The 16078-nt window shown below is 40.9% G+C and overlaps 1 protein-coding gene across 3 annotated transcripts in view; it reads left to right on the forward strand.

Moving 5' to 3' along the window:
- LOC147376736 (CD48 antigen-like) overlaps positions 1-15675 on the forward strand; it is a 58000-nt gene extending 42325 nt beyond the window's left edge. Inside the window, exons 3-6 of one of the 3 annotated variants that reach the window (XR_015161209.1) lie at positions 9376-9666; positions 11615-11729; positions 12060-12205; positions 14680-15675. Coding sequence is in view for 2 of the 3 variants with exons in the window: in XM_086393480.1 (XP_086249606.1) it covers positions 9376-9666; positions 11615-11725; positions 12060-12205; positions 14680-14790 (659 nt within the window). In the remaining variant the exon portion in view is untranslated. The remainder of the gene's footprint in view (positions 1-9375; positions 9667-11614; positions 11730-12059; positions 12206-14679) is intronic. The other 2 variants (XM_086393480.1, XM_086393481.1) reach the window with 2 other exon arrangements.
- Positions 15676-16078: the final 403 nt, after the last annotated feature.

Consider the following 16078-nt stretch of genomic DNA (forward strand, 5'->3'; position numbering starts at 1 on the left):
AAAGTTAGGTTATTTATTTGACCTTTTTCTCATTTCTTTAGGTAAGCCTGTATTGCTAAGAACCTTCCACTTAGCACTGCTTTTACAGTGTCCCATAGGTTTTGGGTTGTTGTGCTTTCATTTTCATTCATTTCTATTCACATTTTTATTTCTTCTGTGATTTGTTGGTTATTCAGCAGCATGTTGTTCAGCCTCCATATGTTGGAATTTTTAATAGTTTTTCTCTTGTAATTGATACCTAACCTTACTGCATTGTGGTCAGAAAAGATGCTTGGAATGATTTCAGTTTTTTTGAATTTACCAAGGCTAGATTTATGGCCCAAGATGTGATCTATCCTGAAGAAGGTTCCATGTGCACTTGAGAAAAAGGTGAAATTCATTGTTTTGGGGTGAAATGTCCTATAGATATCAATTAGGTCTAACTGGTCTATTGTATCATTTAAAGTTCGTGTTTCCTTGTTAATTTTCTGTTTAGTTGATCTATCCATAGGTGTGAGTAGGGTTATTGTGTTATTGTTAATTTCCCCTTTCATACTTGTTAGCATTTGTCTTAGATATTGCAGTGCTCCTATGTTGGGTGCATATATATTTATAATTGTTATATCTTCTTCTTGGCTTGATCCTTTGATCATTATGTAGTGTCCTTCTTTTCTCTTTTCATACCCTTTATTTTAAAGTCTATTTTATCTGATATGAGTATTGCTACTCCTGCTTTCTTTTGGTCTCTATTTGCATGGAGTATCTTTCTCCAGCCCTTCTCTTTCAGTCTGTATGTGACCCTTGTTTCAAGGTGGTTCTCTTGTAGACAGCATATATAGGGGTCTTGTTTTTGTATCCATTAAGCCAGTCTTTGTCTTTTGGTTGGGGCATTCAACCCATTTATGTTTAAGGTAATTATTGATAAGTATGATCCTATTGCCATTTACTTTATTGTTTTGGGTTCGAGTTTATACACCCTCTCTGTATTTTCTGTCTAGAGAAGATCCTTTAGTATTTGTTGGAGAGCTGGTTTGGTGGTGCTGAATTCTCTGAGCTTTTGCTTGTCTGTAAAGCTTTTGATTTCTCCTTCATATTTGAATGAGATCCTTGCTGGGTACAGTAATCTGGGCTGTAGGTTATTTTCTTTCATCACTTTAAGAATGTCCTGCCATTCCCTTCTGGTCTGTAGAGTTTCTATTGAAAGATCAGCTGTTATCCTTATTGGAATCCCTTGTGTGTTATTTGTTGTTTTTCCCTTGCTGCTTTTAATATTTGTTCTTTGTGTTTGATCTTTGTTAATTTGATTAATATGTGTCTTGGGGTGTTTCTCCTTGGGTTTATCCTGTTTGGGACTCTCCAGGTTTCTTGGACGTGGGTGGCTATTTTCTTCCCCCTTTTAGGTAAGTTTTCAACTATTATCTCCTCAAGTATTTTTCTCATTGTCTTTCTTTTTGTCTTCTTTTTCTGAGACTCCTATGATTCGAATGTTGGGGCACTTAACATTGTCCCAGAGGTCTCTGAAGTTGTCCTCATATCTTTTAATTCATTTTTCTTTTTTCCTCTCTACTTCATTTATTTCTACCATTCTATCTTCTACCTGATTTATCCTATCCTCTGCCTCCGTTATTCTACTGTTGGTTCCCTCCAGAGTGTTTTTGATCTCATTTATTGCATTATTCATTATATACTGACTCTTTTTTATTTCTTCTAGGTGCTTGTTAAACATTTCTTGCATCTTCTCAATCCTTTTCTCCAGGCTATTTTTCTGTATCTCCATTTTGTTTTCAAGATTTTGGATCATTTTCACTATCGTTATTCGGAATTCTTTATCAGGTAGATTCCCTATCTCTTCCTCTTTTGTTTGGTTTGGTGGGCATTTATCCTGTTCCTTTACCTGCTGAGTATTTCTCTGCCTTTTCATGTTGTTTATATTGCTATGTTTGGGGTGGCCTTTCCGTATTCTGACAGTTTGTGGTTCCTCTTTATTGTGGAGGTTCTCGCTGTGGGTGGAGTTGGATGGGTGGCTTGTCAAGGTTTCCTGGTTAAAGAAACTTGTGTGGGTGTTCTTGTAGGTCGAGCTGGATTTCTTCTCTCTGTTCTTGAGAATTCCCAGTGGTTGGGACTCTGTGCTTTCATTGTCAAAGGTGCTAAGAACACAGGTTCAATCCCTGGTTGGGGAAAAAGATCCTGCAAGCTGCCAAAAAGAAAAAAAAAAAAAAACACCTGTTCCTGAAAACAAAATATTACTCATGCTTTGGGAAAAGTTGATTTAAAAGTTCTTAAGTGACAAAAAGATGTTGGCAAAACTTAAACAACAGAACTTGGTGGAAAAAAAAAAACACCAAGTAGGAGTTTTGATCACGTAAAATGCTTTTAAACTAGTTGATCTGAAGTCCAGTTAGAGAGATTTCAGGACAAAGCTTTGTCCTAGACGCAAGTCAGAGATACCAGAGAAGACCCAATGCCTGCTCCCTGGAGCTCCCAGGCTAGTAAGGAGTCCAAGTACAGTACAGGAGGTACTGTACCTCCTGGGCAGACAGTACAATGGAGAAATACAGGAAAGAGTGAGAAGAAGGTCCAGATAAGGAGTATCGAACCTGCCAGAGCAATCTCCCATCTGTCGTCTTTGCCTCCATCCTCCACCACCTCTGCTTGGGTTATCACATCAGCATCCTGACTGGCTTCTCTTCTGCTTTCCAAATCACCCTTCATGCAGCTGATATTTTGATCTTCTTTAAAATGTAGTGCTCTTCCTGTTGTTTACCTGTTTAATACCAAACAGTCCCCATTCCCATTCTGCACAGAATAAATGGCACTCAGAAAAAGAAGTGCAACTCTGCACAGGATCTGGTCCCTGGCTGCCTCTTCAGCCTTGCTTCCCAACACTTTCCTCCATGTGCCATGCTCTGAATTTTCTACCCTTCTCCTTGCCACCTGGTCCTTTCCTTCTTGACATACACTAGTGGCTCTCCCAGGGATATCCATCTCAAAAACATTCCTTGCACACCTCACCTAGTGGGAGCCGGGGAGGAGTGGGGGGATTGGAAATCTTATGAGAAGAGGCTAGATTGACTGGGTTGACTAAAAACCCAAGCTGGGTTTTTCTGTTGATAAGAGACAGAGAGCATATTAGCTGCTCCCTGGCCTCTGATTCCTGAATTTGTCTTTCTCTCCTCCTTGGCTGATAAATTCCTGGCATAGCTTTCTCAGTGACATCATACCAATAGAGTTTCATCCTATCTCTCTTAGCATCAAGTAGCATTTAAGGAAGCCTACTTAAATTAGTCAATAAGAGTGTTTTTGTGATAAAAATATTTAGATCTCTAGGAGCAAGATCAGTAAAGGAGTTCCTCTGGCCCTCATGCTCACAGGAACTGAAAAACTGACAGGGGCTCACTTCTGTATTCAGAAACCACATACTCTCTCATCTTCTTTTTCAGTGTCTCTCTCTCTCTCCTCCCTTCCTATCAGCTTTCTTCTGGACCTCTCCAAGTGCTTGGGAGTATGGCTTTGTGCAGCTATGCATCCCACTCAACCAGAGAGCAAAGGGAGTTTCCTGGCTCACTTCACATGGGAAATTCTAGGGAGAGGCTCTTACTAGTTGGGCTAGGTTCTCAAGATTATCCCTAGATGGGTCACTGACCAGGGAAATAACATATTCTGATTGTCAAGGCCTGGAGCTTGTGCTGTCGTGTGTAACCAGGGTCAGAATGCTTTGACTAACAAGTCATATGAAAACCACAATGGTGGAGCAAAAGAAGAGTTGCTTGAAAAAGTAGAAGTGCTACTAGCTGGTTTCCTTTTGTCTTGCTTCCAACTTACCTGATAATTTACCAGCTCCCTTATTGAATTTTACAATAATACTTGCTTACTTACCATTGCTGTGGAACTAAGTACTCATCACAGCATGAGAGATCCACCATCAGTTAATGCCAGTGTTCTAGCCTTGTTTCTAGCCAAACACATTGTTCTTCAAGTACAGCCTTTCTTTCTTGCTCTCTCTTACCTCATGGGCTTTCAGAATTGTCATATCCTATAAAGGCTTTTCTCACCCCTGTTAAATGAATATGCCCATTTTGAAGTCTGCAAGTTCTTTTTCCTAATTCTTTTATGGCTCATATTTCTCTCTGCCTTGCACTAAAGTTATTTGTGTGTGGTGTGCTGTCCACGTGGGAGCAGGAGCCATGCCCTACTCTTCTTGCATCTGTCTGATGTTTTATAGAGGCCCCAGGAGGCATTAAAGAAGTATTCCTTTAAACAAATAGATTAAGGCAATTTTTAAGGAAAATTATAGAAATGCACCTAATTTTTCTAAGATTTTTGTGTTATTCAATCTTGATTAATATTCTTTTACCTATTAAAAAGAGCTTAACAAAAGTTCATAAAAACCACATGCCAAGTGAACACTTTAAATGCCTAAGAACATACTCTGCCTTAACACCTATCTATGCTTCATCACACTTTGTAATAGACATTCCATTTGATTTTACATTTAAATTGTTATCTGTTCATTAAATCAGATCTTTTAAAGTGATGTAAAAATATCGTTTTTCCCAGATGCATGTTCAGTGAGTCTTGGGAAGAGCCCATAAATTTGTATTTTTAACAATTACCCCAGATCAAGGGTTGGCAAACTATAGCCATTGGTAAATCTAGCCCAATCAGGTCAGATCAGATCAGTCGCTCAGTTGTGTCTGACTCTTTGCGACCCCATGAATTGCAGCACGCCAGGCCTCCCTGTCCATCACCAAAGCCCAATACCTGACTTTATAAATAAAGTTTTATTGGAACACAGCCACACACCCATTTGTTTAGATGTTGTATTTGGTTGCTTTCTCCCTATAATGGCAAAGTTGACTAGTTGTTTCAAGAGACCATCAGATCAGATCAGATCAGTCACTCTGTCATGTCCGACTCATTGCGACCTCATGAATCGCAGCATGCCAGGCCTCCCTGTCCATCACCAACTCCCAGAGTTCACTCAGACTCATGACCATCGAGTCAGTGATGCCATCCAGCCATCTCATCCTCTGTCGTCCCCTTCTCCTCTTGCCCCCAATCCCTCCCAGCATCAGAGTCTTTTCCAATGAGTCAACTCTTCGCATGAGGTGGCCAAACTACTGGAGTTTCAGCTTTAGTATCATTCCTTCCAAAGAAATCCCAGGGCTGACCTCCTTTAGAATGGACTGGTTGGATCTCCTTGCAGTCCAAGGGACTCTCAAGAGTCTTCTCCAACACCACAGTTCAAAAGCATCAATTCTTTGGCCCTCAGCCTTCTTCACAGTCCAACTCTCACATCCATACATGACCACAGGAAAAACCATAGCCTTGACTAGATGAGTCTTTGTTGGCAAAGTCATGTCTCTGCTTTTGAATATGCTATCTAGGTTGGTCATAACTTTCCTTCCAAGGAGTAAGCGTCTTTTAATTTCATGGCTGCAGTCACCATCTCCAGTGATTTTGGAGCCCCCCAAAATAAAGTCTGACACTGTTTCCCCATCTATTTCCCATGAAGTGGTGGGACCGGATGCCATGATCTTCGTTTTCTGAATGTTGAGTTAAGCCAACTTTTTCACTCTCCACTTTCACTTTCATCAAGAGGCTTTTTAGTTCCTCTTCACTTTCGGCCATAAGGGTGGTGTTATCTGCATATCTGAGGTGATTGATATTTCTCCCAGCAATCTTGATTCCAGTTTGTGTTTCTTCCAGCCCAGCGTTTCTCATGATGTACTCTGCATATAAGTTAAATAAGCACGGTGACAATATACAGCCTTGATGTACTCCTTTTCCTATTTGGAACCAGTCTGTTGTTCCATGCCTAGTTCTAACCGTTGTTTCCTGACCTTCATACAGATTTCTCAAGAGGCAGGTCAGGTGGTCTGGTATTCCCATCTCTTGAAGAATTTTCCACAGTTTATTGTGATCCACACAAAGGCTTTGGCATAGTCAATAAAGCAGAAATAGATGTTTTCTGGAACTCTCTTGCTTTTTTGACGATCCAGCGGATGTTGGCAATTTGATCTCTGGTTCCTCTGCCTTTTCTAAAACCAGCTTGAACATTTGGAAGTTCACGGTTCACGTATTGCTGAAGCCTGGCTTGGAGAATTTTGAGCATTACTTTACTAGCGTGTGAGATGAGTGCAATTGTGTGGTTGAGCATTCTTTGGCATTGCGTTTCTTTGGGATTGGAATGAAAACTGACCTTTTCCAGTCCTGTGGCCACTGCTGAGTTTTCCAAATTTCCTGGAATTTTAAGTGCAGCACTTTCACAACATCATCTTTCAGGATTTGGAATAGCTCAAATGGAATTCTATCACCTCCACTAGCTTTGTTCGTAGTGATGCTTTCTAAGGCCCCTTTGACTTCACATTCCAGGATGTCTGGCTCTAGGTGAGTGATCACACCATCGTGATTATCTGGGTCATGAGGATCTTTTTTGTACAGTTCTTCCTTGTATTCTTGCCATCTCTTCTTAATATCTTCTGCTTCTGTTAGGTCTATACCATTTCTGTCCTTTATAGAGCCCATCTTTGCATGAAATGTTCCTTTGGCACCTCTGATTTTCTTGAAGAGCTCTCTAGTCTTTCCCATTCTATTGTTTTCCTCTATTTCTTTGCATTGATTGCTGAGGAAGGCTTTCTTGTCTCTTCTTGCTATTCTTTGGAACTCTGCATTCAGATGTTTATATCTTTCCTTTTCTCCTTTGCTTTTCACTTCTCTTCTTTTCACAGCTATTTGTAAGGCCTCCCCAGACAGCCATTTTGCTTTTTTGCAAGAGACCATACAGCCTATGAAACCTAAAATATTTACTGTCCAGTCTTTTACCCTTTGCTTACCCCTGCCCTAGATGACTCCACTGACACAGCTAATCCATGTAACTTTATAGGGTTATTATGAGGTCAGATGAGCTCATGTGAAGCCTTTGGAACTAAGTCTAGAAATACATACCTGCTCAGTAAATGTTAGGTGTTGTGTTTTCTTTTCATCTGTTAATGGCATAAACTGCATTAGTAAATTTCCTAATTATACTGTCTTTGCATTCCTATAATAAATCCAACTTGATCATAGTGTATTGTGTGATTATATTTGCTAATATTTAATTTAGGAATTTTAAATTCTCTGTTTGAAACTGACATTAATCCGTGGATTTGTGTGTTTTGTCTTGTTTTGGTTTTGGTATTCTTGTCTGATGTGAGTGTTAAACTGTACTTTCAGAATGACCTGGAGGTCATTTTGCCATTTCAAGCTCTGAGACAAAGTATATAATGCAAGAGTTTTCTTTCTTTGGTCATTTGGTCACACTCACTCCTGAAACCAAATACTCTTCATGACCTTCATAAGGACAGATCTTTGGTCATGTTTCTAAGACAATGGGTGTATTCAGGTTTGCTGCTGCTTCTTAATAAGATTTTGATCATTAACACTTTCTTAGAAAAACATTATTTCACTTATATCTTAAAATCTATTGATATTTAGTTGTACACAGTGTTTCCTTATAATTTTTCATCTTCTCTTATCTGTAGTGGTAGTAGTGTTAGTCGGTCAGTTGTGTCTGATTCTTTGCGACTCATGGACTGTAGCCCACCAGTCTCCTCTGTCAATGGAATTCTCCAGGCAAGAATACTGCAGTGGGTAGCCATTCCCATCTCCAGGGGATCTTCCTGATCCAGGGATCAAACCTGCATTTCCTGCATTGCAGGCAGATTCTTTACCATTTGAGCCACCAGGGAAGCCCTTCTCTTATCTGTAGTTATGTCCAATTCTCATTCTATGTGACATTTACTTATAACTTTAAGTGTTTGGTTAGCAATATTTATTCTTTTGATTGATCTCTTTTTTAAATGGCTTTGATTTTGCTGATCAAATCTTTTTATTGTTATCTATGCATGTAAGTTAGTTATATATTTGACTTCAATTAGCATTAAGCTTGATTTTTAAAGGCTTGAGAAAATGGGGGTTTACTTTTCTCATGTAACCAGAAGTCAAGAGGTAACTTTCTCTGGCATCCATGTGTCTGTTCATCATTGACCCCTGAGGTGGAGGCTCACTCTATTTTTCTGTTCTGCCATCATTGGCACATGGGTTTTGTTCTCGTGCTTGTTGCTTTGAAACAGGATGACTGTTTCTCTAGATATCATTCTAGAAAAAAAAATAGCAAAAAAAGAAAGACAGGGGGAATAATCTTTCTTGTGTTGAAGCTTTCTCTTTTCAGGAGTGAAGACTTTTCCTCTCATGCAGTAAATTGCCCCTACTTCACTGCTCAGAACAAGTGCAAATATAAGAAAGACTGAAATGGAGAATTTTGCTTTCTAGATTCTTCAATAGACAAAGTCAAGGACAGTGAGGAAAGAGGGACTGAGCATAGAGTGAGTTACCTACCAGATTGGCCACCTGGCCATTAACATCTGTGTTTACCTATGTTACATCCTGTCCTCTAATCCATTTATATCTGCCATAGTAAAACCATCTATTGTAGTATTAGTGGATTTGATTTATGCATTTCCAAATCATGTTGCTAGGTACATAATAATCTAAAATATCTCTGGCCTGCTTAATGTTTTTCATCTCAGATGAAAGCAGTCTATAGTGACTGTTGCCACATTGACAATCATTTGGTTGACATTTTCCTCATTTATTATTTTTCATCTGTCTTTTTGATCTTTCTGTATCATTAATATAAATGACACACAGCTGATTTTACCTAATTTGGGTCTTGGTTTTTTAATAGGGGGATATAATGCATTCAGATGTATTTTAATTTTTTACATGTATGGACCTACTCCAGACATCTTATTTAATGTTTCTTATCAGTTTTTTCTTGCCTTTTGTTTTATTAATACAGTTTTATTTTATCCAAACTTCTCTAGCAGTTTGGAAATTATACAAAATTGTACTTTTATTTCACTGGTTACTAAACTTACATTTTTACTTTAACATTTGAAGATAATCAATATTTTTTAATTCTCTAAACAAAACAAGACTGTAAACATGTCTTTACAGTGTATTTTAAGTGTTTCTCATGTTTTATTTATTGTATATACAATAATATATATGGTTACCATATATTGACATATCATGTATTTACTTATAATTATATAATTATCAGATTGTTGCTGTTGTTCAGTCACTAAGTCATATCCAACTCTTTGTGACTCCATGTACTGCAGCACTCCAGGTATCCATGATAATTTAGCTGTCTAGACATAACTGAACATGGAAGGTTAAGCTGTCAGTGGGCTGGGAATCAGAACTTCCTAGGCTAGGGAGAGTAGGTTCCTTCCCCAGGCCTACAGTTAGAAATCTCATGCAGATGTATCACGTGCTGAGAAAGGTGATGCATTTAGATTGGCCTCCAGTCCTGAAGCTCAGCTTCTCTCTTGTCCCCTCTCACCCCAGATCCCATCCCCCACCCCCAGATCCAGATTCTTTCATCATCTAACACATCAGGCTGGTGCAACATCAGTCTAGAATGTGAGATTCCAGGAAACGCAGGGAACCTGACAGTGACCTGGCTAAGCCAGGGCCTCCCCAGGCACCTGGAGCAGAGAGGGATACTCCCCAACTCCAGGAACCTAAGCCTGAGCCTGCCTATCAGCCACATCAACAGTCACCTCACCTGCGTGGTTAGCAACCCTGCAGAAGAGAAGAATGCAACCTTACACCTGGAGGACATCTGTCCCTGGAGGGGTGAGTGTGATCAGCTAGGAAGGTGATGAAAATGAGCCAGCAGAGACTAGGGGAGGGCAAGGCTGGTAAATCTCAAAGAAAATGGGGAGAACTGAGGAACATTTTAAGGCAGTGTATGTGAATGCAACCAAAACATCCCCACCTCAGTGAATGGCCACAGCCTCATTACAGTCTTGAAACCTACAAATCCAGAAACTGGACCAATTACAGAGACTAATGCTTCACCCAGAACATAAATGTGAGACTGGCATGTGTGCACTCCCTTTCCCAATATCAATGAGCCTGGGAGGCTGAATTAGACATCAGATCCGAGCAGAGGAGGAGAAAGATCTGAGGAGTAAACACTAAGGAACTCAGGGCACCCTGCCCCCAACCATGGATTACTCCTGTCACGCAGACTCTGGCCCTTACCCTGGGTGGGTGGGACTCGCATAGCACATTCAGGCTGATAGATGCCCAATTTTTGCTGCATTCCAGACTTGTCCTTTCAAAGGATGGTTACCACCTCTGAGTACATAAACCACAGTTCAACCCTCCTCTGAGCAGTGTGAGAACCTGTGGTCACTACAACCCATTACTATACTTTCCCCATCAGCCTAGAGCAACACCTTGGTTACATAAAGGGACTAAGTGGGGTGGGTTATGGGGTGTGAACCCTTACAAAAGAGCCTCAGACTGTGGCATTGTAAAATGCCTAGGGAAAGAAGTCTCCTACTTTCCCTAGGAATATAAAGCAGGAACAACTGATGTTAAAAAGGAGGTATAATTACTAGTTCAGTTGCCTTATCCCACCAATGCCCTCCTGACCCCTACTTGCTCATGTGGGGCTCTTGTCTGAATGGTCTCTTTCATCTCGTTTCCTCACTCACTCAGATTTCAACCCTCACAACTGAGTGCCTACTGGGTGCTGATGATGGGGGGAAAGGCTCAGTGAAAAATAAGATAAATCCCTGTCCTCAAGGAACTTACAGTGTAGTGGGGGCTTCACCACACGCTGGCTGTGAGACTTGAACAGGTTACTTAATTTTTATAGCTTTTCCATAATGTGGATAATAATTGTATGTACTTCACAAGGCTCTTGTGATAATGAAAAGAAGTGATCTGCAAGAAGATATCAGCACAGTATCATATATCAGTAATATCAAATATCAGATATCAGTTATGTGTGTGACACAGAACATGTCAGTAATTATCAGAAGATAGTTCAAAGAAGGGGAAGAATAAATTTCTAAATATAAAAACAGAAAACAGAAAAATTCTGTAAAGCAAGCATCCTTCAATTAAAAAATAAATTAATTTTAAAAAACCAGATGTTAAACAATAAAGTTGGAGAAAATACAAAGTATATGATTTTGGTATGAAAGAAAGAAAGGAAGAGAGGAAGGGAGGGAAGGAGGGAGGAAAGAAGGAAAGAAGGAAAAGAAAGAGGGAGGGAGAAATGGAAAGAGGGAGGAAGGGAGGAAGAAAAAGTTGAGCAACTGCTGCCTGAGTTGGGAAAGGCATCACAGATATGGGAACACTTGAGATGGGCCTTGAAGGATGAATAGGAGTTTTCTTGTGGGGTTATAGAAAAGACATCCCAAACAGAGAAAAGAACAAGCCTAAGGTCTATCCCAGTGTCCTTTATCCCTTCCTCCTCTTAGAATGTATTTTTCTTGTGGGAGTCTGAGAACAGAGGCAGGTGAAGGGGATGAACAATGTCACACACAACTAATGGAAGCCTCTGAGGGTCCTGTTCAGAGATTGGACAGAAAGTCTGGTGATGAAACATTATAGTAATAGTGGTTAGTGTGTGAGAGACTGGAAAGGAAGAAACTTGTCAGAGCTACATCAAGGATGTACACTCAAGATACAGGCTCTGAGCCAGGGGCAGGGGGGGGCTACCTGCTCCCCATTGCCTACCCAACAGGCCTGACTGAGCAGATCTGACACCAGCCTTTGACTCCAGGTTCTCTTCAGAGCAAATGGCTTTGGCTTGGCATCCTTCTCATGGTCCTGATGGTGAGCCTAGGAGCTGGAGTGTGGATCTGGATGAGAAAGAAGATGCAGACCAGGAGAGGCAGGTGCTGGGTAGACCCTGAGGGGAGGGCTGGGGTGAGGGGGATCTGGAGGAAGGGCATGGATCAAGACCCCAGGGAGGAGGGCAGGGCAGTGGGCAGGTAGAGGCTCATTGACCTCGTCCATGAATCATCTTGATAGAAGCCTAGGATAGAGCAATGCTGGGGGCAGAAGCCACGTGCATGTCCAGAAAGGAAGAACAGAGGAGGGCAGGGACAAGACAGGAGTCTGGGACCTGATCCATGACCCAGAGAGCAATGACTGCTCTCACTCAAGGGCTTACATGGGGTCACCTCCAATTCCATTCATTCTCATTGAGCGTCTGCTGTACATAGGTGGGTCCACTCTCCTGCCAGAGGCTTCAGGCTTGAAAGCTACTCCCCAGGCCCTTCCCACAGAGGAATCTACTAACCTTCAGACTGATGTGACCAACAGCCTAGACCCTCCCTATGAAGAGATCAGCTTCCAGAGACACCTTAAGGTGGGTTCAAGGGAATCAAATCATACCAGGTCTGCTATGTTCTCAGAGGCAGTAAGTCTGGGGAAATCCAGAGTATTCTATTCCCTATCACATTCTGGGTCCAACCCTTGCTTTGGGCAATATGGTTGCTGTGCTTGGCTACCCACAGCATGCTGGGAGCTGAGGTGCCAAGTTAGGAAACCACTGATGGGGAGCATACTCCACTTGTATGTCCATAGCCTCATCACATCCTCTCCAATACCCAAGGAGGAGGGTTGGCAGAGCAGAAAAGTGTAAATGACCAGGTGTCTTATAGACCCCATCACCTATATAAGACCCAAGGGAGTAAAAGGAGGGCACACTAGCAGGTCCAGGGTTGAGAGCAAACCTAAGGAGCTGAGGAGGGCCAGGAAAAGCTCATTTCCTCTTCTTCCTCAAGTCTTTCTCTGTCCTACCTACCTGGGATCCTACCAATAATACCACATCTTTCGGTACATGTTTTGATGCCCTCCCATTGGTGAGGTGTTCCTAGGAGGGCATCTCATGTTGGCTACTGACCCTTGGTTGGAAATTGGTGCTACAGTCACAGATGGAATGATTTCACCAGCAGGGAAGAACTGAAGACAGCAATTACAGGAGGAAAAGAGGACATCTAAGGGACTTCCCAGAGCAATGATTCTCAAATAGAGCTTGCATCAGGAACACCTGAAGGGCTTGGTTAAAAATGAAGTTTTCTGGGCCCACTCCAGGAGTTTTTGATTCAGTAGGTCTAAGGCAGCCCTGAGAACTTGTATTTCTGACAAATTCCCAAGTGATACTGATCCCAAGTGATCCTGGCCCCCCATTGAGAACCACTGGACTAAAAGGGTGAGCAGAAGAGAAGCAGGGATGCCCAGGTTCTCTCCTCTCTCATCCTTTGCCTTCCCCAAAGAGGGGACAATGCTAGATGATTGAGTCACAAAGCATCAGGATCTGGTCCAGTCCCAGCAGGTTATAGTAGGGGAAAGTGAGACATAGAGGGAATACTTGGACTTATCAGAGAACCATGCAAACGAGGCAGAATAGGGGTGTCTTCGTTCACAGCCTAGTCTTCCACACACTGTCCCCAACTGCCTCAATGCCTTCCACATTGTGACTTCCCGTGTCAGTCCCTCTGGGTTACATCCTTACCTAACCTGGGCCTCGGGGAACTTAGGAAATTGTTCATTGTGACCCAAACCCTAATACCCCTGCAGAGAAGCACAGGAGGGGAACAATGAGTGACTTTGGGATAGAGAAACAGATGAGGCAACATCTGACCCAGACATGCAGCCCCATGCTGAAGCCCCTGACACCTCAGTTTCTGCCCTTGGGGAGCTCCCAGTTTGGTGGAGAAAATAAACTCCCTTCAAGGAGACAGGAAGCTAAGTGCAAAAACGATGAGGGTGGCATAAAGAAGAGTCTGGAGAAATGGATATGAGGCTCTGACACAGATTTCTTTTTCTTTTTTAATGAAGTATAGTTGACTTACAATGTTGGGTTAGTTTCTGGTGTACAGCAAAGTTATTCAGTTTTAGATAGATAGACATATACTTTTCCATATTCTCTTCCATTATGGTTTGTTACAGGGTATTGAACATAGTTCCCTATACTGTACAGTAGAACCTTGTTATTTATCCCATTCTATATATAGTATTTTGTGTCTACTAATCCCAAACTCCTAATTTATCTCTCCTCACCCCCTCTTCCCCCTCTTCCCCCTTAGTAACCATACATTCATTTTCTATGTTTGTGAGTCTGTTTTTGTTTCATAAAATGAGTTTGTGACACAGACTTCTTGATCAACTCTAGAAAATCACTTCCCTCCTTCTGCCTCAGTTTATTCTTTTATAAAATGAGGATTATAGTAATAATAGCTTACATTTACTTGACACTTTTAAGCTTTCCACAGCAACTTTGAGAGCAAAGTGATTTACAAATTAAAGTTCATCAAATATCTGTTGAGCACCTACTGTGTTCCCTGAATTGTTTTTAATCTGAGCTATGAAAGTCTACAAAGCAAGAAAAGTCCTTGGTCTCATAGAATATTCTAGGGTGAGGGGATGGAGAGTGACAAGTCAATAAGCAAGCCATCAAGTTCTGGGTGATAATAAGTGTTAGGAGAAAATAAAGCAGAAAAGAGAGATGGGGTAGGTAGTGTGTGATTTTAACTAAGGCTGTCAGGGGAAAACTCACCAAGAAGAGAGACCATGAAAGAAATGAGGGGGTGAGCAAAATGGAGGTCTTGGAGTGGGGAGAGAGGTAGTATCTTGGGTAGAAGATAGAGCAAATGCAAAGATCCTACAATGTTCAAGAGAGAGTCTGTGCTGAAGCTGTATTTGGGGGAGTTATCAGGCTTGAGAGCCAGAACTACCTGTTGAAGACAAGAAGCTCATAAAGAGATGTAACTTGACTTATCCTTCACTTGATGCTTAGAAATTGATCAAGACCACTCCTAAACTCTGCTTGAATTGTAGAAAGACTTGGAAAAGGGCAACTGCCACACAGATAACCCTGAGTGTACTTTGGCCATCCATACTGTCTACGAGAAGATCCGGACAAGTCCAGAACCCCAGGGTGATGCTTAGACCATGATAAAACCAGAGCATGAGGGGGACCTTGGCAAGGTCTGCCCCATCCCTTTACCCCTTTACCCTTGGGCCCCCAAAGATCCCTCCTTAAGGTGGATCTAGGACTAGAGCCTAGGTCTTCCTGACCAATCTCACTGAGCTGCTCCCCCAAATTCCCACAAAAATTTTCTCACATCATAGATGGTAGGTGGTGGCTCTGCCAGTTAAATAACCAAATATGAGAAGCAAAGCCTTCAGCCTTCAGCCACACTTTGGACCTGTGAACCTATTAATCCTATTAGGGTATACTCATGGTCAGGCAAGACCTGCACAGGGATAGTGGGGGGAAAGAGATGATTTATCTGAATAGGGAGGAACTTGGGGCCCCTGAAAAGGATGGGCCGTGTGGGGAGGACCTTCAGGGTTTCACAGTCAGCTCACCACTATGAATAGTGAAAAGAATGCCCCTTGACTATTATAAAAAAGAGGCCTGTAGATACAAGATTCAAGGTCAGCTGTGTTGTAGAGGGGAGTGGTGGAAAGAAAAGTAAACTGTTTTTGTTTTGTTTTTTTTGAGCTCTGTTATATACTAGAATTAATTATAGACACAGGAAATGTACTATCTAGGTTCTCAAAGTTCAATTCACATACTCATATTTTCATTAAATTATACATGCTTGCACAAAAGTCAGAAGGCATATCTTATTGAAATAATAATTCTTCATCATTTTGTTGTTATTAAAAATAGGGTCTTGTTCCCCCTGTGTATTCTAATTTTATTAAGATAACACATATGAACCATGTATTAAGCCATGTTACTCAACGTCTCTACTGTTTGTAACAGTTTTTCATTTGATCCCTTTGAATTTAGGGATAAATAAAAATGTTAACAAGTGATTATAACTTTTGCTTCCTTCTTTCCAATGTTTATGCTTCATTCCCTTTTCTTATCTAATTGAATTGGCTAATATTTCCAAAATCATGTTAAATAATCATGATGATAAAGCATATCATTATATTGTTCCTAACTCTAATATAAATGCTTCTAGTGTTTCTCCATTAAGCATGATGTTGTGTTTTGGGTAAGGCATATCTGCTGTATCATGTTAAGAAAGTATGTATTTAGTTTTATTTTATCTCACATATTAGAATTTTACCAAGAATAAAGTATTAAATTTTATTGTTTCCCACTTATCACCTGTGAAGATACCATATAGTTTTCTTTTTTAATACTTAATAATAAATTAATATATGTCTTAGGATTGAACTATTTCAATATTAGATAAATCTCAGTTAATGTATATTA

The sequence above is a fragment of the Bos grunniens genome, chromosome 3, assembly GCF_055505025.1.
Source record: "Bos grunniens cultivar Pamir isolate PY7600 chromosome 3, Bosgru_T2T1.0, whole genome shotgun sequence".
NCBI classification, from domain to species: Eukaryota; Metazoa; Chordata; class Mammalia; order Artiodactyla; family Bovidae; genus Bos; species Bos grunniens.